At 35.9% G+C, this 26,292-nt stretch overlaps 1 protein-coding gene across 1 annotated transcript in view; it reads right to left on the bottom strand.

Annotated features, from left to right (window-relative positions):
* Positions 1 to 26,292, bottom strand: part of LOC122747427 (multidrug resistance-associated protein 1-like) — a 162,481-nt gene that overhangs the window by 2,028 nt on the left and 134,161 nt on the right. The window contains exons 22-28 of the mRNA XM_043993451.1: positions 25,381 to 25,535; positions 23,347 to 23,502; positions 19,312 to 19,511; positions 13,514 to 13,640; positions 11,335 to 11,436; positions 7,293 to 7,436; positions 5,658 to 5,816 (exon numbers count right to left, since the gene is read on the bottom strand). Coding sequence (XP_043849386.1) covers positions 5,658 to 5,816; positions 7,293 to 7,436; positions 11,335 to 11,436; positions 13,514 to 13,640; positions 19,312 to 19,511; positions 23,347 to 23,502; positions 25,381 to 25,535 — 1,043 coding nt within the window. The remainder of the gene's footprint in view (positions 1 to 5,657; positions 5,817 to 7,292; positions 7,437 to 11,334; positions 11,437 to 13,513; positions 13,641 to 19,311; positions 19,512 to 23,346; positions 23,503 to 25,380; positions 25,536 to 26,292) is intronic.

The raw sequence follows: 26,292 nt of genomic DNA, 5'->3' as shown, positions 1-26,292 counted from the left end.
GCCAGGTAATATAAATACAATTATTTTAGCTGGTATTGATATCATAAGGACATGCCTCAGTTATTCAGAGAATTAGTATTATTCAGGCAACTTCCTCTAGTGCTATTAGTACTTTGTTTTACTTTGTAGTCATTTCTCATACTTGTTAATGATCAACTTCCTTTGACTCTATAGACAAATAAGTAAAGTCGGTAAGGACTGAGAAAATCAAATATTGATTTTATATTTTATATTTGATGCCACTCTGTTGCTATATGAGCTATATTGCTTTGTTTCTGAGTTAAGTTCAGAAGTTCATGAGTCCAGAAGTTCAGTTTTCCTGAGTTAATTTTAAAAGTTGTTTCCCTATAAATCACTTTAATTAAAAGAAAAATGTTATTTCTATAGAGCCTGGCATAGCCATGAACAAATAAGGGAGAGCTGTTATCTTATTAATAAACAGGGCACCAAGAAGTTTGTTATTTCTGTTCAATTAATGAGCAGATGTACTCTATCAATCAAATGAAGCTTTCCTGACAGCAGGATGAAAGGAGGGTTTATTGCCAGCCCCAAATGTCCAGTCAATCATATTGTTTTTGCCACCTATGATACTTAAGACTTTGTATCCAATCATATTGTTTTCTTGATCTTTGTTCTCTTGTACTTCCCAAAACTATATGAAAGTTAGTAAGTCCTACCTCATCTTTTGGCTGCCTGAGGACACTAGGGGTCCCTTTTATATATCAATGTTCTTGAATTTTGTGCCTCAGTTTACCTTAATTTTCAATCATAATGGGATCTTGAAGAATGCAAAAGTGAATTGTTGTAATTACAAGATATCCTAATACCATACCCACTTAGAGTCCAAATATAATTGAAATTAATATGTATTGCTATTTTTTCCTTATTGTCTCTACTTCTGAATTTCTAAAGTCAGAGCATCTCATATGAACTCTGAAGATCAAGCATTTTAAATACCAAAGGTAGATCTATGTTTACAAACACATATATGTATATGTGTGTGTATATATATATATTATATATATATATACTTGATCAAAAGGGAATATGCCCCTTATGCATATTTGTTTATATATTACTTTTGATCAAGTCTTTTCACCTGTACTTCAAAATCAAAAAGGTCCTATGCTTAATTCTATGTTTTCCTTAGAGATGTCTCCTGATAGATACACATATACATATGTGTAAACATGTAAATAGATGTCTACACACATGTACAGATATAATATAAATATTTATATATGCATAAAAACAAATTGTAAAATTGGTAATTAGGGGACATTACTTATGTTACAAATGGATTCTTTATAAAATAGTTCTATTTGTTCCTCTGGAAATATATTGTTTTCTTTATGTGTTTGTAGGGTTTTATGAAACAGGAGAGTGTAAAAGCTGGCTTGAAGCCTAATAAGTAAATAAACAAATAAACAAAAAGACAAGCAAATAAATAAATAGATGAGTGAGTGGGTCGGTAAATTTAAAAAATGAATGAATAGATGAATTCTGAATGAATCAAATAAACAAATAGATGAATAAATATATGTGTTTATATATACATGTGTATATATGCCTACACACACACACATATACACATACATACATGCACATAAAACCGTAAGATCATGGTAACTAATTCTATCAAATGGAAGGAGAAGAAATGGAAACATTTGATATTTTATGTTCATGGGCTCAAAGATCACTACAGATTATGACTGTAGCCATGAAATTAAGAGATGCTTGCTAAGGCAAATCCAACAAAGGTCTATATAGTCAAAGCTATGGTTTCTCCAGTAGCAATGTGTGACTGGGAGAGCTGGATTGTAAGGAAAGCTGAGAGCCACAGAATCTACATTTTTGGATTGTGGAGCTAGAGAAGACTTTTGAGAATGCCTTGGATGTCGAGGAGATCAAATCAGTCAATACTTAAAGAAATTAATTCAGACTATTCGATGGAAGGTCAAATACCGAAGCTGAAGCAAAAATACTTTGGCCGCATAATGAGAAGACAGGATTCAATGGAAAAGACCCTAATACTGGAAAAGATTGAAGGGAAAAGGAAAAAGGGGTGAAGAGAAAGAGATGGATAATCGGTGTCATGGAAACAGGAAACATGAATTTGGGCAGACTTCAAGACACATTAGAGGATAGAGGAGCCTAGCATAATGTGGTTCATGGCATCATACACAGAAACCGAATAATAACAACAAAATGTTCTTTTAGCAATGAAAGTTTGAATGCTTTGCAAAAACTACACAAACATATGCCTGGCCTGTATTTAAACAGGTCATTGGTATTCTCAGTTTGGGGTGATAATTATGTGATGACGTTTGTTAAGAAAAATGGAATCATGGCAGAAGCTGGTAAAGTGATTTGCTGGTAATCCTTTGCTGTGAAGCTTTGGAGACAATAGTTATGGACCTTATCCCTACCCACTACTTTCCAGTTTTTCAGAGAAACCAAGAATTTTATTCAACTCCTTAACCATTCAGTCCTTCATTATATGAATAGAAACAAACTTTCTCTTTCATGTTTGACCCTACTTGTGTTTTCAATGTATTGGATAATAAAGACTGACCAGAAATTTTCCATACCTTCCTTCTTCAGAATTTCTAGTTCCATTCTGGCCTTTAATAGCCTTTAGTTGGGTGATGCATTGTTCAAGTTTTCTACTACACCACCAGCTAAACAGTGATAGGATTTCCCAGTGATTTTCCATAGATCTTCAATTGTTTTGTTTTGTTGTTTTGTTGTTTTTTAAAGATTTTTCTACCACAGTGATGTTTGATGATTATCTTTAGGAGTATTCCCAAACAACTCCCCTTTCCTTCCTATGTATGGCCCTCATATACCATTGTCGGAAAGTTCTGAAAGGTTTTTGTGTTCTCTGCCAAATATCATGGAGTCAAGAAGACCCAAGTTAGAATCCTTCCCCATATACTTACTAGCTGGGTAACCCTAACTTTTGCGTGCCACTTAACCTCTGACTGCCTGATTCCTTTCTGTAGGGGCAGTAATAGCATCTATTACTGTTTCTATGAGAATCAAATGAGATAATACATGTAAAGTACCTTGCAAAAAAGAGCTACATGAATATTAGTTATTATCCTTGATGATAATTATATCAGATAGTAGTTTTTCTAAAATAAAATTACTATTTAGGTATAGTTACACAATCAAATTCAAATACAGCTTTTATCAAATTCCATTCAAAGTATGTCAGTCTCCTTATCAAAACTTTCCAAGGCATCAGCATTATTTCATCATTTGGTGATTTCCTCAGTTTCCTTGCTTTTAATTATCATTCCTATGCTGATTATTCTTAAATCTACCTTTCTTGCCCCAGTCCCTCTCCTGACTTCCAGTCCTACATGCCTTCTAGACATCTTGAAATGAATGTTCAGTTAGACATCTGAAACTCAGTATGTTCAAAACAGAATTCATTATCTTTCCCCCTAGATTCCTAGATGCCTCCCACCTTCCTAATTATTGTAGAGGGCAACACCATCCTCACAGCATCTCAGGCTTAGTCATCCTGGACTCCCCACTATCTCTTACCCCACCCCCAAGCTATTGTCAAAGCTTCTTGATTTCACCTTTACAAATATACCCCCTTCTCTCTTCTGATGCTGCCACCAATCTAGGAAAGGCCCTTACCAATTTACAGCTAGATTATTCTAAGAGCCTAAGTGAGTCTGCTTGCTGGTGGGTCTGCCTACCTCAAATTTCTACCTACTCCAATCCATCCTCCATTCAGCCACTAAAAGTGATTTTCTTGGGGGCAGCTAGGTGGCGCAGTGTATAGAACACTGGCCCTGGATTCAGGAGGACCTGAGTTCAAATCCCGCCTTGGACACTTTACACTTATTGGCTGTGTGACCCTAGGCAAGTCACTTAACCCCAATTGCCTTACAAAAAACAAAAACAAAAACAAAAAAATGTGATTTTCTTAAAGCACACACCAGATCATGTCACTCCCTACTCCTCCTCTTCCCTCCCCCACTCAATTTACTATGTTGGATCCCTATTGCCTCTAGTAGCAAATATAAAATGCTCTGTTTGGTATTCAAAGAACTTCATACCCTAGCTCTCTCCTACCTTTCCAGTCTTCTTAGACCTTCCTCCCTGATATGTACTTTGACGCAGTGACAATGGCTTTCTTGTTGTTCCAAAAATAAGACATTCCATCTCTTAGCTCTCAGCATTCTCTTTGGCTGTCTTTGATACATGGAATACTGTCCCTGCCTTGCTCCAACTACTGATCTCCCTAGCTTCCTTTTGTTGTTATTCAGTCATTTTCAATTGTGTCTAACTTCCTTTGACCCCATTTGGGGTTTTCTTTGTAAAGGTACTTAAGTGGTTTGCCATTTCCTTCTTTAGCAGATTTTTACAGATGAGGAAAGTGAGACAAATGGGTTAAATGACTTGGCCAAAGTCACAGCTAGTATGTGTCTGAGGCCATATTTGAACTCAGGAAGAGAAATATTCCTGACTCCAGGCCTGGCACCATCCATTGCACCACTCAGCTCCCCCTAACTTCCTTTAAGTTCCAAATAAAATCCCTCCTTGTATAGGAAACCTTCTCTAATCCCTCTTATTTCCTATATAGCTTGCTTTGTAAATAATTGTGTTTCCTCCCACATTAGATTATAAACTCTGAGGGCAGGGACTGTCTTTTGTGTTTTTTTGAACCCCCAGAATTTAGCCCAGTGCCTGGCACACAGTAAGAGCTTAATAAATGTTGACTGATTTTTAGATGACACTTTTGGAGTTTGTATCAGTGTAGATTTTCAATGTTTTCAGATCTTTAACTTTTTTCTTCCTTACACTTAAATGATTTAATTCCTGCTCTGATTTAATCTAATCTGAGTATAGGAATGAAGATGTAGTGTCTATGTGTAAATGTGTTTGAATGATGGAAAGGAAATAAAAAGGTGATGGAAACCCCTCTGGAAGATTGAGAGACTACCTGGTTGAGTCCAGAGGGGTTGTTACATTAAAGTTAACATAGATCAAGTCAAGTGGTATAAGGTATTCTCTTGGTACCTACGTGCAAGCTGGAGGAGAAAAAGAAAGAGGGATTCTCATGTAAAGTACCACTGATATATGCAAAAAGGGCCATATCTGAGCTGGCTCACAAATTCATTCTACTAAAACTAGAGCCTTTTGGTGCAATTTAGGTTATTAATACCTCTCTGCTTAAAATCACTCTTGCTTATCCTTAAGCTGATATGGGAATACTATTTTAAAAAGTGTCTTCAAAATGGTCCTTATCATTCCCATGTGATTTCATCCATTTAGGGAATTTCCCATGAGAAACCTCATCTGCCGTCTAGGCAATCAGCTGTAACTTCAAGGCTCAGTTGCCTGGAACATTTTAAAGTTATGTTTTGTCCACAGTTGCACAAAAGTATGTGTCAGGCATGACTTGAACTTGGCATTCCATGACTCCAAGGCCAGCGTTCAAATGCATAACTACATACCACCTCTTCTTTAAAATATTCAGTTCATAAAATTTTCTCTACACATTTATTACGCAAAGTTAGGAATATTTATAATGATAAAGGAAGAATATTAGCATAAGCACGTTTATACTACTGAGTTCTTATGCTTAGAAATACACCCCATAGTAAACACATTTTATTTTACTATACATTTACCTGTGGAATGATGTTAAGTTTGCCACGTAGATCGTGAAGTCCAATAGTTGATATGTCGATTCCATCAATAATAATTTTGCCACCTGATTTCTCTACAATTCTAAATAAGCAATTTGTCAATGTTGATTTACCAGCCCCAGTTCTTCCGACAATTCCAATCTGTAATGAAACAGATTGTTATGAATAGCTGTTTTCATTTTTAGAAAGGAAATTCTTTCCATTAAAAATGAATCACGGGGCAGCTAGGTGGCGCAGTGGATAGAGCACTGGCCCTGGAGTCAGGAGTACCTGAGTTCAAATCCAGCCTCAGACACTTAACACTTCCTAGCTGTGTGACCCAGGGCAAGTCACAACCCCCATTGCCCCGCAAAAAAAAAAAAAAAAAATGAATCACAATACCTTTCAAGTCATTAGAATCCCATATTTGTATACTGCAATCATAATCTACTAACTATGGGACCCTAATGGCAAGACATACTTAATATTCCTCCCCAAATGACTATTTGGTGACCAAATAACAACTTATCTGAGAGGCTATGTCTATGGCTTCCTGTTTCAAGACCTCTGTTTCAAGTCACTCCTCTCTTCAGTGTCTCCCACTTTTTTTCTATGGACTTTTGGTTGTTATGCAAAACAACTTATGTAACACTACTGAAGCTGTGCCTTCCAAGAGACTCCTTCCTTACTGAAATGTATTTAATGTTTCCCACCTCTGCCCCTCTTGGATAGTCCAGTACTTTAGTACCACATGATGACCCAAATTGCAATTCTCCTGCCTCATTTAAAGATCCTAGTTTGTTTTTTTTTTTACTTTGGTAGTCTTCTTTATTTCAAACTGACACAACTCTACCCATTGTCTCTCAAGCAGGTACCCAATATCCAGTAAATCTTTCTCCAACAAAGAGGAGGATCTTATGAAAATACGTTTGAGTCCTCAGTTACATCCAAGTTTTGACAAGACTAATATCTATCAGGATACAACTCTTCTTCCTCCCTCCTCACACTCTAGGTCAAGAAAAGATAATAAACCTAGAACTCGATTCCAGATGGTAGGGCAAGGCTCAAGCTATACCTCCCTTGACTCAGCTTCCCAATGACTTCGGACTATGCTGAGAAGACTTTCTGGTTACCTATGGACATAACAAGTTCTACTCATGTCAGGTCAAGGCAGATGTCTTCAATGTGGTAGATGTCTAAAAATCCTTCAAGTCATCACACCCTGGCCTCCTGAACAAACTATATTGAAATAACAGGGACTCTGTCAATGTGTCCTTTCATATCTTTGCTAAGTAAAACTTTTGTTAACTGTTTGATGTCTTATGAGTACCTCATTTCTTCCTAACACTTGACTCTGAATAAGAGGTGCCAGGTCTACCCCAATATAAATCAATCTTCTCAGAGAATTAAGGAAGAATGGAGAATGTACTTCCAAGAATCATCTAACTTAAAAGAGTCTGAGTTCTACAAAGAAGGAAAAATTGATTTGGGAAGGATAAACAATCAAGACATATTTTTAAAATGTATTTCCATGACATAAGAATCAGAGGAAGAAGAGATGACTTCATATTTAAAACCATCTTTATATGTGGGCCATTGCAGACATAGTGATTGAAGAAAGAATTTTAAACATGGTACCTTTTCTTCACTGTGAGTTTGGAAAGTAACATCGTGTAAAGCAAGATCAAGATCTGGACGATAACGAGCTTCATAATTAATAAATTCTACTATCCCTTTATCGGGCCATTGTGATGGAGATCTTTTAGACATTACCCAAGGTGCCTAAAAACAATGATAATTAAATGTGTATCAATCACATTTTAAAATAACCCACTCTTCCCAAACGCCTTTTTTTACATGTTAGTAAATTCTGAAACCAGATACCTCTAATTAGTTTTGCTTCAAATTTAGCATTCAAACCAGGTATATGCATTACTACCCACATGAGTCTAACCAGATGCTACAAACTGCTGTTTAACAAGTATCAAGTTTTCCCACTTTCTATAAAATATCAAGGAGATATTTTCTACAATAATAGAATGGGATTATCTCTCCTGAAATTATGATTGAGGTTTATGACATGTACTCTGTTCCACCAATGTTTTTATATCAATGGCACACTTGGGAAACCTTTCAGATTGTTCCAATTCAGTTGTGTAGTTTAGTATTTTCTTGAGCTAATTTGATAATAGGAATATTAAGTATTGTTTGTTTTCCAACCTGGGGATTTGACAAACTAAATATTAAGTCACATGGTTTTTATTCACAATGAATCAACGGAGAATTTAAAAGAGCTCAACAATTTTATTTCATTGACCTCAGCATTAATGACAGTTTTGCAAAAGAAAAGTTTTGGTCTGGTATGATACTAATATATTCCTGCATAGAAAGGAGGGAAGGAAGGTACAACCACTTCTGCTGGTATTTTTTCCCTTTTTTATGATACAATGATTTTATTCAATTAGTATAAAAATAAATTCATTTTTATATTCTGAAACTTTGCGTTTCTGAGAAGAGACTAATTTGTGTTTAAAATGGATTTTTTCTGTTAAATTTTTTCATTGATGCCTTTTGAGGTTTTTTTGTTGTTGTTGTTTTTCCTTATAAAAAGTTGGTTCTCGGTATAGGCCCCCATGCACACACACACACACACACACACACACACACACACACACACAACTTCCCTTGTAACAAAGAAAAACAATTAAGTAAAATAAACCATTAATGTAGTCATACCTGAAAGTATATGTAACAGTCTGTACCCACAGTTCCCTAAAGCTATAATGTGAGGAGGTATATATTTCATTTATTGTTCCTTGGGACCAAAATTGCTCATTGAATTTAATCTTAATTAAACTACTTTTTAGTTATTTTCTTTTACATTATTATAGTGATTATGTTCTTTTGTTTCTGTTCTCTTTGGTGTGCACCATTTCATATGTTTTCTTAAGTTTCTTTGAATGTCTCATATTTATAATTTCTTACAATACAGTGATATCCTTTTAAATTCCTATAGCAATATTTGTTCAGTCACAGTCACTACTTCCAGTCAATGGTTATCTATTCTGTTTTTAGCTTTTTGCTATTACAGAATGTTGCTATAAATATTTTGTTTTATGTGTCATCTTTCTTTCATTTATCTCACTGGGGTTTATGGCCAGGAGTGGGATTCCTAGGTCAAAGAATTTAGCTATTATTCTTGCAAAATTCCAAATTCTTTTACATCTGATTACCCCAGGGCTTGATAATTATTAGGTGCTTAATAAATTACTGTTGATTTACTGACTATGCGAGGATCTAATATTACTTGGGCCTCTCTACTGTCACAGAAGATTTAATTAGCAAAAAAAATCATTTTTAAAGTCTTGAAAGAACCATATTAGAAAAATAGAAAAGCTATTGTGCCAAGAAAAGATTGACAGGGAAGAATACTTTCTTTAGTTAACTTAAATATAATTCACATAGCCCAAGAATGGCTACTCAGAGAAAGATGCAGGAAGGTTTTTTTTTTTTTTTTTTTTTTTTTTTTTTTTTACAAATTTGCCTTTCATTCTTTTGAGATAGCTGTTACCAGAGGTTATTGTATCTGGAGATCTTTGTTAGAGTAACTGGAATTCAGTGACTTCAAAACTAACAAAACCACATGTGAATTTGAGGGGAAACTCCTGGTGGACTCCAAAGCATTATTAAATTTAATCCATTGTCACATGATATCTAAAAGTAAATCAGTTGGTTACTCATATCTTGCTTTTTTATTCCTTTGTTTTTTCTTTTCTCTATGGGGAACTACATCTGGCTGACATATAAAGCCACCCTTTACTACAGGAACATAGAGTGGGATTTTCTGCTAGATCTTTCTCTCCCAATGGATTGGCTTGTTCTCATATACAGTACATCCAAAGCTCTATAATATCACATATGATTGCCATAATCCACCTCATGATATGAGCCACTGAAATATGAATCCCTACCTGTAAGAATGGCTGAACTAATCAATCAACAACCATTTATTAATCTCCTTCTCTGTGCCAGGTACTAGGGATACAGCAAAGACAAAAATGAAATAGTTTTTGTCCTCAAAGAGAGTCACTAATGCAATTTTGAGTTTCAAGTTTTCAATTCTCTTTTTCAGGATGTACTTTGTAGAGAGAATATTTTTTTCTTTGTTATAAATTATAATTTCACTTGTCTTTTTGAGTTTTTGACAGCCCTGATTTCCACCTTTATTTTCTTTGAAATGTCTTCTATTTATTTTTGCTCACTCTGAGAGTTGTTCAGATATAATTTCTGGGAGGGTATATACCACGGTAAGCTGTTAATAGTACTTTTCCTTGTATTTAGGGGTTTTCAACTTTTGTTTTTTCATTTTCATTAACTGTGGTGGTTCTTTTTCTTGATTTTATGCTCAGTCCTACTGATTTTTATGTGAAATTGATCATGTTATATATTTTCCCATCTCCCCCTTCCCCCCGCCCTGGCCCCATTTGTGTGTTCTTGCTATTTTGAGATGCTCATGATGGGAAAGATTCTGGATTTGTCCATGATTTGCTGTTCACCTATCTTGCCCACAGACTTACTCTTGCAACACCCCCCCCTCCCCAGTTTCTGTTACTGTATTAATCCTTAGTTGATTCAGGAAGCTAGGGGCAGGATTGATGCTCAACATTTTGATCTTGCTGGAAGCCCATCACTCATATTGATTTTGGTCTTCTATTATTGGGCTCTTCTCCCACCTAAGGCCAAGTGTCTTTGCCATCTAGATCAACAAAGCTGGGTGGATCACTTCCTCCTTGCCCCTGGAGGACAGTTGAATGTTTCCCACAGATTTTCTACTCAAGAGGTTTCAAAAAGTAATGGAGTAACCATTAGTTTAGTATTCTCTTCTTATTGTTATACATCAATTTCTTCAGCTATCAGGAGGGGCAGAGAAGAAGAGAGTTCTGATTTTTTTGGATTTGGCTTCAAGAGTCTTTTCATTTTCTTTGGTCTATTTGGGCACTTCCAGCTTCCAACTTGGAGTGAGAAGATGGGTGATGCCAATCCCACTGACATGAGAAGAGCTGGAAATCTCCATTGCAGCCCTATCCCCAGGTTCCTATTCTAGACACTTCAGGGAACTTCCCCTTGGGTGAGATTTAGGATTATCTCTTGCTTGAACTTAACAATGGGAGAGTTCTTTCATTCTGTTTTACGTGATATGTATCCTCTTATGTATACTTTCTTTGATTTCCGTCTTGCTATGGACTTGGAAAAATGGCTTCCTATGTGTGTTCATTGTGAACTGATACTTGGTGGGGAGAAAGTCAAGCCTTGAATATAACGGGGTGCTGCTTACCCCCATTAATGAAACAATAATCAGAAATAATCTTGAGCCTGAAAATCCCAATGCCATGACTAATAATAGTCATATTTAAGGGAGAAGATAGATATAATTATAGCTCAGTAATCCTCTCTTTGAGGAGAGCCAAGCTTCTAAAGTCTTCCTTAAAGAAAGGTGGGAGGAGAAGCTAAAGAGGTCTATTCTGTCCTACACTGAACCACACAAAGACACCCTCATGCTATATGCAGGAGACAACCTTTGCTACATTTTCATAAATTATTTTTATAAAAATTACTTGTAATTCATGTGAAGCATATGCTTTCTTGTTAAATTAATTGATAAAGTGTTTGGAAATCTCACCTCTTTCTTGATGTTTGTATATTCAAACACTCTTTCAATGGAGACTGCATTGGTTTCAATTTCACATGCTTTTCGAGCCCAAAAGTTCAAAGACTGAGTAATCTGTAAAAAAAATATTTCCTGGTTTGATATGTATTCATAAATTCTGTCTTTAAATATTAGAAGAGAGAATAAAAGACTATTCATTACATAACTAATACTAAGAGCTGGCATTATACAGCATTTCATGCCATGTAAAATATTTTACTTCTCATTTAATACTTACAGCATTCTTTTAAAAACAGGTAGCACAGACATTGTTACATACTGAGTACCTTCTGTGTACAAGCTACTTTTAGCCAGGTGCCATGGAGGCCACAAAGATGAGAAAACTGTGGTTCTAGTTTTCAAGGAACTTATAAGCTAATAGGGGAGAGAGGCAATTACACAAATAACAATACAGAGCAACATATGGTAAATGCTTTAAGAGGAAGTGCTATAGCAATAACTAGGAAAGAAAGGGCACTTCATGCTGGAATAATCAGGAAAGACTTTATAAAGGAAGTACCATTTGAATATCCCCTTGAAAGAGAGATAGAAGATGAAAGAGAGAAAAGTAATTTTAAGCAGAATGGGTAACATGAGCAAAAGCTGGGAGGCTGGATGATCCTAATGTGTTCTACAGGACAGGTGAGTAGTACAATTTTGTTTGTGTGAAACACTCCCTCTGGGATGACCCCCCCCCCCAATCTGAACTAGAACTGGAGGTTTGGATCCCCAGAAGAGTGGCTGCTACAAGTCTCAGTATTCTAGTAATAACCCTGAGCATTTCTCTCCTCTCCTGTAACTCACAAGCTGTAGCTCCTGCAGGTTCCCCTTAACAACCAGAAGACTTAGTTCTTTTGCAAAGGAATATATACTCAAGTGTCATATACAAGCAAATGGCATATCAAGAAGAGTAGTTGCAAAGCATTGCTCTCCACAAACCTGGGGTGTACTATCTCATAAACAGAGGTAGTCTGAGGGCACAAACTCGAAATATCAGGGTAGTAAGGTACATAATAAGAAATACACCTAGTCAAAGCTGCTTACAACTCTAGAAGTGATAGTCTTTGTAAAGTTTGTTGAAAAGTATTACATCTGTGATGGATGAGTGGTCCTACCATGTACTTGGCTTAGCTTTTTAAAGGGCATGGGGTCTCTTCTGGGGGGTGTCCATTCAAGTCTTTTGGCTGGTAAAATATGGCATCTTGGCTAGATGGGTCAATATGCTGCTGGACTTGGCTACCAAGAATAGCTCCTCCTCAGGCTTTGCTGTTTCTGGACTTGTCTAGAGTGTTCAGCATCTGAGTATGGTTGCTGCTGGATTAGGAGCAAATTGCCTGCCTGGCCACTTTGAATTGCTGGATTGGTTACTCTGCCCCTGAACAGCTGCTGCCATCCTGAGTAGGCTAAGTAAGTAGGGTGCTTGGCTGCTGGAATGAGACACTTTGCTCAATCACTGGACTCTTCTGTGCCACAGTCTTTTCTAGGTACATACATCTATTGAACTCCCTGCAATTTCTCTTTGATGGGCAACTTCCATCTTTCATCACCTTCAGCTGCTGTCTTGGCTGGGTGGGACTGTACTTTCATGTTAATATGCTCTTTTACCTAGGGGAGACACCATTAGCCTAGGTCTGAAAGGAGCTTTGTGTCTTAGACTTCCTCAGTCTGAGCTGAGTTTTATTACCTGTAAGCAAGGGCAGCAAAAAATGGAAAGGAAGGGATGAATGCACATGACACTGTCACCATGAATCTCTTTCCTTGAAACCTGAGAAACTGAATTCAGTCTTTTATGCTATAAAAGCTGAAATAGGCAGTAATAACAAAATGAAGCCTCTGGTATCCAACTAGTTGTTTTTTTTGTTTTGTTTTGTTTTGAGTTTTTTTTAAACTACATTTATGCAAAGAAATTAGGGAATTGGAACTATTCTTTGACAGTTATCTCAAAATAAGCCCAGAACTTGATACCACATTTACATAGAATTGCTTAGGACTTTTTAAAAAATTTCAGATTATACTTCATTGTACTTAATATTTAACTTGAATTACTTGTACTAGTTGGATAAATGTGAATTCAAAGGAAAACATATTTTATTCAATCATCTTTGTTCTCTGGAAAACCTCTACAATGCCAAAACCCATAATCATTGCTTACATTTAATGCATAAGATATGATTAAACCAACTGTTGCTGAGTCTATTGCATCTCCTGCCAGCACAGCAAGTAATGCAGCAAAGAAAACCAGTAAGTTGCCAAGGAATTCAAGTCTGACACAGAGCCACCTGCAATGAAAATGATAGTCATCAGTGGCAATGAATTCTGAAGGATATGAAAAAAAGTCAGCTACTACAGTTAGTATGAAAACTGACATTTGAAGGAGCAGGAACCATTTACTTCACAAAATTTTGCTTTTGACCCAACTCACTAAAAAAAAGAGAAAGCTAAAACTTATTTTTGTTTAGAGTCTCTTGATTATGAATTTAATGGGTGCTTCAATATAAAGTAAAAAACAAAAATAGCATTCTATATGAAAATATGAACTACTCTGTGTAATTTGATTTGTTTTGTCCTATGCATTTTTTACAATTATAATATTGAAATGCAATTTTTTTTACACCTAAAATTAAAATTGAGCAAGATAATTCCAACACTTCCTGTCTTATCTGTGTGCCCTTCTGAAATCCTTTCTGCTCTGTTTATTTTTTCTTTTTCTTTCTTTCTTTTTTTTTTGTGGGGCAATGGGGGTTAAGTGACTTGCCCAGGGTCACACAGATAGTAAGTGTCAAGTGTCTGAGACTGGATTTGAACTCAGGTCCTCCTGAATCCAGGGCCAGGATTCTTCCACTTTGCAACCTAGCTACCCCTACTCTGTTTATTTTTTAAATAACTCATTGACCTTTCATTTTCTTTCTTCTCCTTTTTTCCCCCTCTTTCCCCTTCTCACTTCTTTCTCCTCTCCTTTTCTGTCCTTTCCTTTCTTTGCTCTCCTTTTTTCATTTCCTTTCCTTTCTTTCATCCCCCTTTCTTTTTTTTAAGTAACACTATCACAACTTGCACATTCCTTTCACCTCTTTCTTTTTCTCTCTCTCCCCAACAATCCTCCCCAAGAGAAAAAGAAAAATTCTCCCTTATAACAGAAAAATATAACCATATGAAACTAATTCACATGTTGTCCATATCTGGAGATGTGTTTTATTTTGCATTTCCATTTCATAACTTTTGTGCCAAGAAATGAGAAGCATTATTCATCACCTGTCTTCTGGAGTTGTAATTGGTCACTGCTTTGATCGCAATTCTTAAGTATTTCAGAGTTTTTCTTTACAATACCTTAGTCATTATAGAAAATGTTCTCCTAATTCTACTCACTTCACCATATATCCATTCTCTGATCCTGATCCTTGTGACACATTTTTTATAGCCAAATAATTTTCCAGTGCATCTATATACCATATTTTGTTCACCCATTCCCCACTTTGCTTTCTGTTCTTTGCTATGACAAAAAAACAATGTTATAACTTTTTTTGTAAATATAAGTCCTTTCCAATGGTGTGCTGTAGCCAGTTCATATCAACTTATGAGAGCTGATTATTAAATTTTCAGAGTGAGTACACCTTTGAGATCAGCAAAAGCTTAAGATCAGGACTTAATTTAATAATTTATATTTTCTAGACCAGAATAAATTGGAGAAAATGTTAATAATGCTGATTAAATGCAAAAGTGTGTCATGTATATATTTTCCTCCTAGAGAGTTACTTGTTAAACATTTACCAGCACTAATTAGCTCTTATGGGATATAAAATTCCAGTCAACACTAAAACAGTACTAAGGCAGGGGTCTGAGCTGTAATTGATCTATTAGGGAGACCAGTGGTCCTAAAGCAATCAGCGCCAAGACCTTCCTCATGGCCTAGAATCCTGATGGTCAGGACTGAGGGATTTTATGGACCTAGGAAAAGTCTCTGGGAAGTCTTCTAGTCCTTGGGAGGGTCCTTCTAGAGTGTGAAAACTCCTATGATTGGTTAACCTTCAGAAGCAGAGAAATTCCCATGATTGGTGAAGGACAATGTCCATCAGTCATTAGCTATAGTCATCAACTAAAAGCTATCAATTGTAGGTCACCTCAGCAGAGGTTTTCCACCTGTCATCTTATCAGAGGTTTCACATGACTCCTCGAATAATAGTTTTTGACTACGTGTTTCCTAGGGACCAAGGAAGTTCTGGTTTTGAAGCAATAAGTCACAAGGGAGTGGGTATTAGTGATCCATAAGGATGAAGAGGCAAATGATCCTTATTACAATCACTTTACTCAGAGGGAGAGGGGGTTAGTATAACAATTACATTTTTAGTTGATAGTATGAATCTATCTAATAAATCAATTAACATAATCATCAATATAATGTGGATTAATCAATCATCTCTTATCATAGTAGCATTAACAGAATAACCTTCATCTTAATTCTATTCTGTTTAATTCGCTAATATAATTACTGATACCCATCAAATCACAATGAACTGAATAAATGCTGATTAAATTGAGTATGGGTATCAAAATTATCATCACTGTGTAACCGTGGTCAAGTCACTTAACCCCTCAGAACCTCAATTTTGTCATTAGTAGATCATGTATAATAAAATCAGAGGATTTTAATCAACATCAAATGATATGCTTTATACGTTGCAAACCTTAAAGTGCTACTATAAAAATGTTAATTATCATGCTAGCGATGAGTGAATTAATCTCATTTGTTTTCACCGTTATAACTGTAAATTATGTATTTCCTTCCATAATAATCTGATATACTTTGTTCTTTTTCTCTCACGCCTCTCTTTACAAGAAAGAAGTTGGGAGAGGAAATCAGATCACCAGTAGTAATAAATACTTGTAGTGATCCTTTGTTCTTCATTGCATTCCCTAAAACCACTACAAAACAGAAACATTTCAAGAAATCCTAAAATTTTCTATATCTACTCAACCCAAAGGGTAAAGTGAAAATAGAAAAAAAAAGTATTAATCATATCCAGAAACAAACCCCAAATTGAGATCATTTGGGAAAAATCATAACCCAAATCTAAGGATTTCAAATAAAAAGAAAAAAACCACCCAAGAAGCCATAGAGTTTGAATACCAATGAACTCAAATAAGAATCTAAAATCTCACTTTCTACAAAAGCTTTTTCCAGTCCAGTGATTTGTAAATTATCTATACCTGACCCGTTTTTTCAATAGTTGTTGTTCACTCATGTTCAACTCTGTGACCTCAATGACGATACTGTCCATGGATTTTTCTTGGCAAAGATACTAGAGTCATTTGCCATTTCATTTTCCAGTGAATTAATACAAACAGAGGTTAAGTGATTTGCCCAGGGTCAAACAACTTGTAAGTAAGTGTCTGAGGCTGGATTTTAACTCAAGTCTACCTGACTCTGGGCCTAGCACTCTATTTATTCACTAAGCCATCTAGCTATCCCATTTAAAAAAATAGTAGATTTATTTCTTCTATCTCTTGACTTTTTTCTTTTTCTTATTATCTCACAAAATTTCCCATTCTGTTCTGTAGGGAGTACACATCTTAGACAAGTCTTACTACCTTGTGTGTTGTTTCTACCTACTTGTTCTCCTTTCAGTTCTTTTCTCCAAAATACTCATTTCTAATATTATGTTTTATTTCTTTATTTCTTCCACAAATTTTGTAGCTCTTAAAGTCAAGCTATTTTCCCCCTTTAAGTCTTTGCTTGTAGTTTTTGTGGAGTCATTTTGTACTTCTCTGGGTTTTCCTAACCTAGACTATTTCTTCATTGTGTTTGGTATTTTCTTCTTTTTACTCATATTGTCAGCTTTAGTTCTTTATTTGTGGTTTTGCACTAAAATATCTTTCCCACAGCCCTATTGGATGGGTTGGGTAGATGTTTTCTGGTCCAGTCCTTTCTCTATATTCTGGATACTTCAGTCACTCCTGTTATGGATATATAAGGATGGTATTAGCCCTTACCCTCTTGGCCCAATCTTTGCCTTTTATTTTAGTTTCTTTATGGTCCACTCTGGATGCTAGTTTTGGCTAGACCCTCTTTTTTCCTGCACTCCCTAATCAGGAATTGGTTCTATCTCCTGCCAATACCATGAAAGGACTTGTGAAAAGCTGGAGATAAACAAAGGGTCTCTGCCCCCTACCCTTTTCTGACCTGAAATTACCCCCTCCTCAGCTGTCATTCCCAGTTCTCTTGGGGAATACACTTCTGGACCTTGTTTCCCTACAAAGTCTTACATACCAAGGCTGGTTCTATCCCTGCTTCTGTTATGAAAAGTAAATTTTTGGATCTAGCTTTAAGTCCCAAGTTACTATTGTTTATAATGCTTTACTATACTGCCCAGAATGCTGGCTGGCTGGCTAGCTTATATCTGGCTCATCTTCATTCTAGTTCCTTCTACTATCTCTGCTGGCTTCTGACCTGTTTTCCTTTATTCATGCTATATCCTTTCCCTCTCTCCCCACTGACAGACACCCACCTGGTGTATTTGAAATGCTGCTGGCTCCCTTTGGGTAACGCTTCTTCCCACCTCCACAGGTTTCTAACCTGCTATTTGCATAGCTCTGTACTGGATGGAAGAGCTTACTTCTGATTCTTCTCAGTTTTCTTAATCATTGGCCTTTCAGGGGTTCTTTTCAGATATCTAATAGCATTTATGAGGGAAATCTGGACTTCTCTAGAACTTTTCATATTACCAACTTAACAAAAAATGTCAAAAAATCCATTAAAATACTTTTTACATTTACTTAAAAATAAATCATCTTTTCCAGTAAATAGAACAGAAAATAAATACATAAATGGGAAGAATGTGACCCTGTAAAAAAATGACTCATTTTGTTTCTCTCAATGTGAGTTTAAACTCAAATGAGATTTATTATACTTTTTATATTACATTCTAAAATCTGAATTAAAAATATAAAAATATATTATAGAACATCATTATTGTCACAGGGGAAATAGGTAGTGGGGGTCCTTAGGTATTCTTCTCACACACAATTCAATTAGAATAAAATAGTCTTTTATTTAGGCGCTTAGAGAAAGGAACTGAGAGAGAAGTCAAAGATTTCTCTCCAGGGGATGAGATATATTAGAGACATCTTGCTCATCCAACAGAAGAAAGACAAAAGCTTTTATATACAGTAGATGGGGTGGTCACCACCTGACAATGGTATGTTTTCTTTCGGTGTAGGGAAAGCTTGAGTGAGGTGGTGGTCTTGAATTCTGGAGTTATCTCAGTCCTCTGACACTGATCAGGAAGCAGCCATGTCTAATGAGCTTATCTCTCTTACATCTCAAGGTATGTCCCTCCATTAGCTAATAGGCCAGTTTAAACTTTAATAGTCCCAATCCCAATGTCATTTATCATTAAATTTATTTCATCTTTTGACAAAAACCTGATCAATGCTATTTTCTTCCTATTAAGTAGAAAGTAATTTTATATATTATTTAAATATATTCTATATAATATTTATTTACATATAATTGATTATATATTTTACGTAGTATTTTAGATTTTATATATATTTTATAGTAAACACTACAAAGGATAGAACATGTATTTTTCTTAATTGTATAATCATAGAATGTGGAAATAACTAGTCCTCTAACTTTTAATATTTTTAAAATTTTTATTATGTAGAACAGGGCTTTTTAAATTTTTTACACTTGCAACCCCTTTTTGCCTGAGAAATTTTTATGTGATCCTGGGTACCCAGGTACATAGGTATACATAACCTTTTACTGTGGCCAAATTTTTGGTGACCTCCACATTCAGTTACATTGCCCCATATGAGGTCATGACCCACAGGTTAAGAAGCTAAGGTGTATAGTATAAAAACCTTTATTCTATTCTTCCAGAAATTGGTGGAAAAGATGAACAGGAAAGAGATTTGCAGTAGATTTAGGTAGATGTGATTGTCCATCCATACCTGTTTGAAATGACATTGTTGTAGAAGCAAACCAAATTCTCATTGACAATATCTCTGTTTTGGCTGATGAACCTTTGCTGGTGTCCAAAAGCTCGTATTGTTGATGCTCCTGACAAAGTTTCACTGAAGTGTGATATAATAGGAGAACGAGATGCTCCTGCTAACCTCCGGATTTGTCGAGAACTTGCAATGTAGTATCTCTAATCAGAACCCACAAAGAGCAGATTACAAATTGCCAAACAGAAAACTGGCTTTTGGTGTTAAAAAGTCAAATTGAAAGAACTTGTTTGAAATACTACCTTTGCCCAAAGGTTCATTATTAAGCAATGCATTATTTCTATACCGCCAAGAACATGTTTTGTGCCTGCTAGGTAGAGAATCATGTGCAAAGAATCATGCTATTTTAATGCTAACAAAGACTTAGAGTTCATCTAGCTTAGACTTCTTATTTTTTTTCACTAATTAATAAACTGAGATCCAGAGATGTTAAATAATTTACCAAAGGTCACACAAGGATAGTTAGTGTAAAAGCCAGGACAAAAACCCAACTCTTCTAAGTGCTCTGCTATACTCCATTGTTTTCTCTAACAGGGCATGGTTTCCAGACCCCCTCGTCATCCCACTCACATTTTTCTGGATGATTTTTGGGTAGTTACCTTCCATCTGTGCTATAGACACTTCCCCTCTTATCCCCCACCTCAAGTGTCTCTTATCACTACTTGCTTTACTGTGCTTCCCCTTCACCCCAAGTATTTTAAGGGCTTCATAGTGAAAGAGTAATTATTTTAAAATGACAATTATATCTAAATTAATTTACCTATTCAGTAACATACCAATCATAATATTTAAAAATTATTTTATAGAGCTAGAAAAAATAATAACAAAATTCATCTGAAAAAATAAAAGGTCAAGAATATCAAGGGGACTAATGAAAAAAATGCACAGGAAGGTGGGTTAGCTGTACCAAATCTGAAGCTCTGGTATAAAGCGGCAGTCATCAAAATTATTTGGTACTGGCTAAGAAATAGAGTGGAGGATCAATGGAATAGGCTAGGCACAGGAGACACAGTTGTAAATGACTTTAATAATGTAATGTTTGATGAACCCAAAGACTCCAGCTTCTGGGATAGGAACTCGGTATTTGAAAAAAACTGCTGGGAAAACTGGAAGATAGTTTGGCAGAAATTGGGCATAGACCAACATCTTACACCTTATACTAAAATAAGGTCAAAATGGGTACATGATTTAGACATAAGAGGTGATACCATAGGTAAATTAGGAGAGGAAGGAATAGTTTACCTCTCAGATCTTTGGAAAGGAGAACAGTTTATGACCAAACAAGAGATAGAGAATATTACGAAATGCAAAATGGATGGTTCTGATTACATTAAATTAAAAAGCTTTTGTACAAAAAGAAGCAACGCATCCAAAATTAGAAGGGATGCAGAAAGCTGGGAAACAATTTTTATAGCCAGTACTTCTGATAAAGGCCTCGTTTCTAAAATATATTGGGAATTAAATCAAATGTATAAGAATCCACGTCATTCCCCAACTGAGAAATGGTCAAAGGATATGAACAGGCAGTTTTGTGACAAGGAAGTCAAAGTTATCTATTGCCATATGAAAAAATGCTCTAAATCACTATTGATTAGAGAGATGCAAATTAAAACAACTCTGAGGTACCACCTGACACCTGTCAGATTGGCTAATATGACAAAAAAAAGAAAATAATAAATGTTGGAGAAGCTGTGGAAAAATTGGAACACTAATGCATTGTTGGTGGAGCTGTGAATTGATCCAACCATTCTGGAGAGCAATCTGGAATTATGCCCAAAGGGCTATAAAGCTGTGCATACCCTTTGACCCAGCAAAACCATTTTGGGGTCTTTTTCCCAAAGAGATCATAAAAAAAGGGAAAAGGTCCCACATGTACAAAAATAATTATAGCTGCTCTTTTTATGGTGGCAAGTAATTGGAAACTGAGGGGTTGCCCATCAGTTGGCTGAACAAATTGTGGTATATGAATGTAATGGAATTCTATTGTGCTGTAAGAAATGATGAGTAGGAGGAGTTCAGAGAAACCTGGGAGGACTTGTATGAACTGATGATGAGTGAGATGAGCAGAACCAGGAGAACACTGTACACAGTATCAACAACATTGTGTGTCGATCAACTGTGATAGACTTGATTCTTCTGAGAAATACAATGGCACAAGTTAGTTCCAAAGGATTCATGATGGAAAAGACTCTAAAAATCCAGAAAAAAAAAAGAACTGTGGAATATGGATGCAGATCGAAACATACTATTTCTTTTGTTTTTGGTGCTGTTGTTTTTCTTTTTTTGAGGTTTTTCCTTTTTGCTCTGATTCTTGTCTTATAATATGACTAATGGAGAAATATGTTTAATGTTATTGGACATATAGAACCTATATCAGATTACTTGCTGTCTTGGGGAGGGGGGAAAGGAAAGGAGGGAGGGAATAAAATTTGAAACTAGAAATCTTATAAAAATGTTGACAATATCTCTACATGTTACTGGAAAATAATAAAATACTTTTATAAAGAAAAAAGAAAGAGTAATTATTCTTGTTCAGCTTAACCTCAAAGTTCAGAGCTGGACCAATAAATGTAATTTGTTAGTAGGTAAATTTGGCTTTGATGTCAGGAAGGACTTGATAAGAATTAGTAGTTTTCCCTCCTTGAAGGCTTCAAAGTATAATGACTAGTTGGAGAATTACCAAATGGGTTCTGGCTTAGATGTGGATTGAATTAGGTGATCCCTGAAACTGTTCTTAATACAGAGATTCTGTGGTTCATATTCACTACCCCAAGGCTGTTCGATTTAAAAGCTCTAATTTTATGTATATCCCAATATACTTAAACATAAATTTACCTGATTACTTCTATTAGAGGACAGATGATGAAGGCAGAGATTTGTTCCAGCAAAGTAAATATCTACAGAACCAGCTCTAGGTAAAATTTTGAATAAGTGAAGCATATATTCAGTGTGCCTATCCTTCATCAGTTACACTCCTTAGTTTATTGAATAAGCATAAATATTGGAGACACATGGTGAATGATTGGCTATACGAGGCAAGCAAATATCTTCTAGTCTGGAGGATTGGCAAAAGTGTCATCCAGAATAACCCTAGCATAACTTCATCACCCTTACCCCCTTTACATATAACTTTGTTTTGAAACTCTTTATTGAAAATATAAAATTTGAGCATTATATTTATCTTCTTACTATATTTAAAGATTCATGAGTTGTTATACTGTTATATTAGCAAGAATTTTATATACTTTTGTTATAGAGCCTAGCACCCCAGAAGTTCTCTCGGGGTACATCAAAGAACTTTCTTCTTGAGAAACTAAACCAAAAGACAGACACACCTAAAGAGATAAGTGGAACTGGATGCAGCTGAGCTAGCTCCGGGACCATCACCCTTCATTTTAGTCCTCCCCCCCCCCACTCCGCCGCCGCCTAGGGAGATAAGATTAGGTGTGGCTGCTGCCTTTGTGCCAGGAGGAGAGAGATGGCTTGAGAGATTCGCAGCCACCCCTCACCCAATAATTCCCCCAGCCACTGCCAGTGGAGGATGATCTTCCCTCAATAAGGGAACTTTCCACAGTCAATCACCCCCATCAGTCCTCTATAAAAGTATCTGCCTGTCTCCTGCTGGAGGAGATTGGCATCTCAGAGCCACACTCTGTACCATGCCTTTCTCCCCACGAGAAGTCCAAGTATTTCTCTCTTAGTTTCCCTTCCCCAGCCCCTAAATAAACTTTTATCTTATTCTATTGGATTTGTGTGTAAGAGGGTATAATTCTTTAAAGAGGAATTCCTAAGGACCCCAACCCCTACCCCAAACCCAAACCCCCTACCCTATTTCCCCATAACACTTTGAGAAACTTATTCCTTTCTGCTCTTTGCCAAATTCTAAAAGAATCAGAGACCAAGGGGAATTTTACTATCATGCTATAGTAAATTGTGTATTAGTGAGCTAATTAGAGAGCTAAAAATTCATTTACTCACTTGTATAGTGAAATATATTAATACGAGGGGAATCACCACAAGAATGAAGAGTGGCAAAGCACCCACAATGACTAAGATTGTTCCAAGAACATCCAGTGTACCATTCATCCAGGTCCGTAAATAATAATGGAAACGCACATCAATGATAAACATGTCCTAAAAAGTCAGGATATACATGGAGTTATCTTTCTCACTTCTTAAAATCATCTTTGGAGATAAAGAAGGAATGTTAATGCAATTAAAACATTTTTGTATACCAATCTTTTTGATGATTGACTCCATTTTCCCTGTTCTTTTTTTTCTTTTTTGTTATCTTTTGTTATCTTTCTGTTATCTTGTTATTTATTGTTATAAATAACCCTAACTACCTTCGCTTGCTTGAGCTCCCTAATTACCCAGGTAACAGAGAACAGCTGAATGAGGATTAGCTGTATTGACTAAAGAACATAATTGCTTGACAATCCTTTGCAGTGACCAGAGTAAACTTAGCTGTAAAACTAGTAACTCTGAAGCCAATTAAGCTCATACCAGTTTTGAAGCAGATCCTGAACTATTTGGTGGTGGTGGTTTATGGACCTTCAAGAGATATTTCTATCTTATCTGACTGCTAGTTATGAGACTATGAACATGTCTCATTTTGTTTTCAGCAACTCCCCTAACTTTGGTTATGAGACTCTCAGAATTATTCAGTTTCTGAGAGATCTCTTTATGAAAACGTCTCCTAATCAAACCTTGAACTGTGAACTGATTTATCACCAAGGGTGCCTTCTGATTTGTGTACCACTAGAATTCCTCATTCTCCCTCCCTTTGGAAATGGGACCCATTACTCATTCCTTTATAAGTCCACCTTTCCCTCCAAAATTCCTTACCTGCCTTTGTTTAAAAATGTAAATAAACTCACATGATCTATCATCTGTTGTCCTATTAAGCACAGGCTAGATAGTACCCATGTAGCATGTTAAGTTCTTATTTTCTTCCCTGCTTAATTAAAAAAAACACCTTTCTTCAATTTCATAGGCATTGTCTTTCTCTGGTTTCCTTCCCTTTTAGGAAGAAGGGAATTTAAATTTCAAGAAATAGCCTTTGCATTCTCAAGGCTTCCCCTTTGGTCTAGAACGATCTAAATTCCATCAAGAGAGTGTTTCCCTCAGTTTTCATGCCCTACCTCACTCCCACCACTACAAAATAATAAGGGAAGTGACTATAGTTAGGAAACTTGTATTTTTTAGCATATTATGCCATGCCAGTTTTAACAATCATGATCTAAATACTTCCACAAATTAGTTTGGAAAAACTCCAGTGGTCTAATACTTAGAGTTTCCAAGAACAACCTTTTAACCTAATTAGCACACATGCACTAGTAGACCTAACTATTTGTTCACTACTAAACGTAACATGATGGCTAACAGTTATCATTCTAATAGACTTGGATCAGTTGATAATTTTAAATGAAGCTGGACATGATCAATTATATAGTTAAATCATATGGCCTGAATGCTATGGGGAAAAAAAAAAAAGTTGTTACCCTCTGCTTTGCTATCTAGTGCTTCAAGTAATAATAATTAGCATTTATATAGAGTTTTAAGGTTTGCAAAGCTCTTTACAAATATTTCATTTTATCCTCACAACAACCCTGAGAATTATATGTTTTTATGATCCTGCTTTTATAGATAAGTAAATTTGAGGCAGACAGAGATTATGTGACTTGCCCAGAGTCACACACTATCAATCAAGTACTACTCATAGGGCAGGCAAAATAGGCCTTTACTTGTAAGTGAGGTGGGAAAGGGACAGAGGATGCTAAGATTTATACACTTTTGAGACTACATTTAAACAACATTTAAACTATTTAAGTTAACTATTGGTGCTATTAATCTGTCCAGTGACGGAGTCATTTTCTTTCAGCCTCTACAAGATCCAGAACTTGGAATATCATTGTTCTCTAGTGTTAGTTAACAGAGATCTACAAGTGAATCAACTTCAGATAAATGAGCTTTTCCTGTAAGAAGAGCTTTTCAATTTTACTTACTTACCTTAGTAAATCTGTTGATGACCTGGCCAATGGGGTTGGTTTCAAAGAACTGGAATGGAAGATGCATCACACTGTCTAGCATCTGATGATGTAATGTTTTAGAAGCAGCAAAGGCTCCATTGGTCATTACATAAGCTCCAAAACCGACCAGAAAACCTGTAAAATAATTTGTTAGAGAAAATCTTTTCATCTGTCTGGGAAATATCACCTATCTACTTTTAGATAAGAGAAATTTTGTGTTCAGAGTTTCAAAGAAATACTTGTGGTGGACAATTCTTTTTTAGGCTGGGCACCCAAAGGTCATTTGCTTAAAGTGTGTATATTAGGGTAAAACAAAATATAAAGTGATCGGTAAAGGATATATTAGAAATAAACACAGTACTTATATTTTTAAAATAATGTATAATTTGTATTTATTTACAATTACATATAAAATTACATTTAAGTCTTTTGCCCAAAGAAATCATGGAAGGGGGAAAGGGACCCACATGTACAAAAATATTTATAGCTGCTCTTTACGTGGTAGCAAGGAATTGGAAGTTGAGGGGGTGCCCATCAATTGGGGAATGGCTGGACAAGTTGTGGTATATGAATACAATGGAATACTATTGTGCTGTAAGAAATGATGAGCAGGAAGAGTTCAGAGAAACCTGGAGGGTCTTACGTGAGCTGATGATGAGTGAGATGAGCAGAACCAGAAGAACATTGTACACAGTATCATCAACATTGAGTGTTGACCTACTGTGACGGACTATATTCTTCTCACCAATGCAATGGTACAGAAGAGTTCCAGGGAACTCATGATAGAAGAGGATCTCCAAATCCAAGAAAAAAAAAGAAAGAAAGAACTGTGGAGTATAGATGCTGATTGAACCATATTATTTCTTTTGTTTTGGGTGCTGTTGGTTTTTTT

The sequence above is a fragment of the Dromiciops gliroides genome, chromosome 3, assembly GCF_019393635.1.
Source record: "Dromiciops gliroides isolate mDroGli1 chromosome 3, mDroGli1.pri, whole genome shotgun sequence".
Lineage (NCBI taxonomy): Eukaryota > Metazoa > Chordata > Mammalia > Microbiotheria > Microbiotheriidae > Dromiciops > Dromiciops gliroides.
This window is presented reverse-complemented; position numbering and strand designations above follow the sequence as displayed.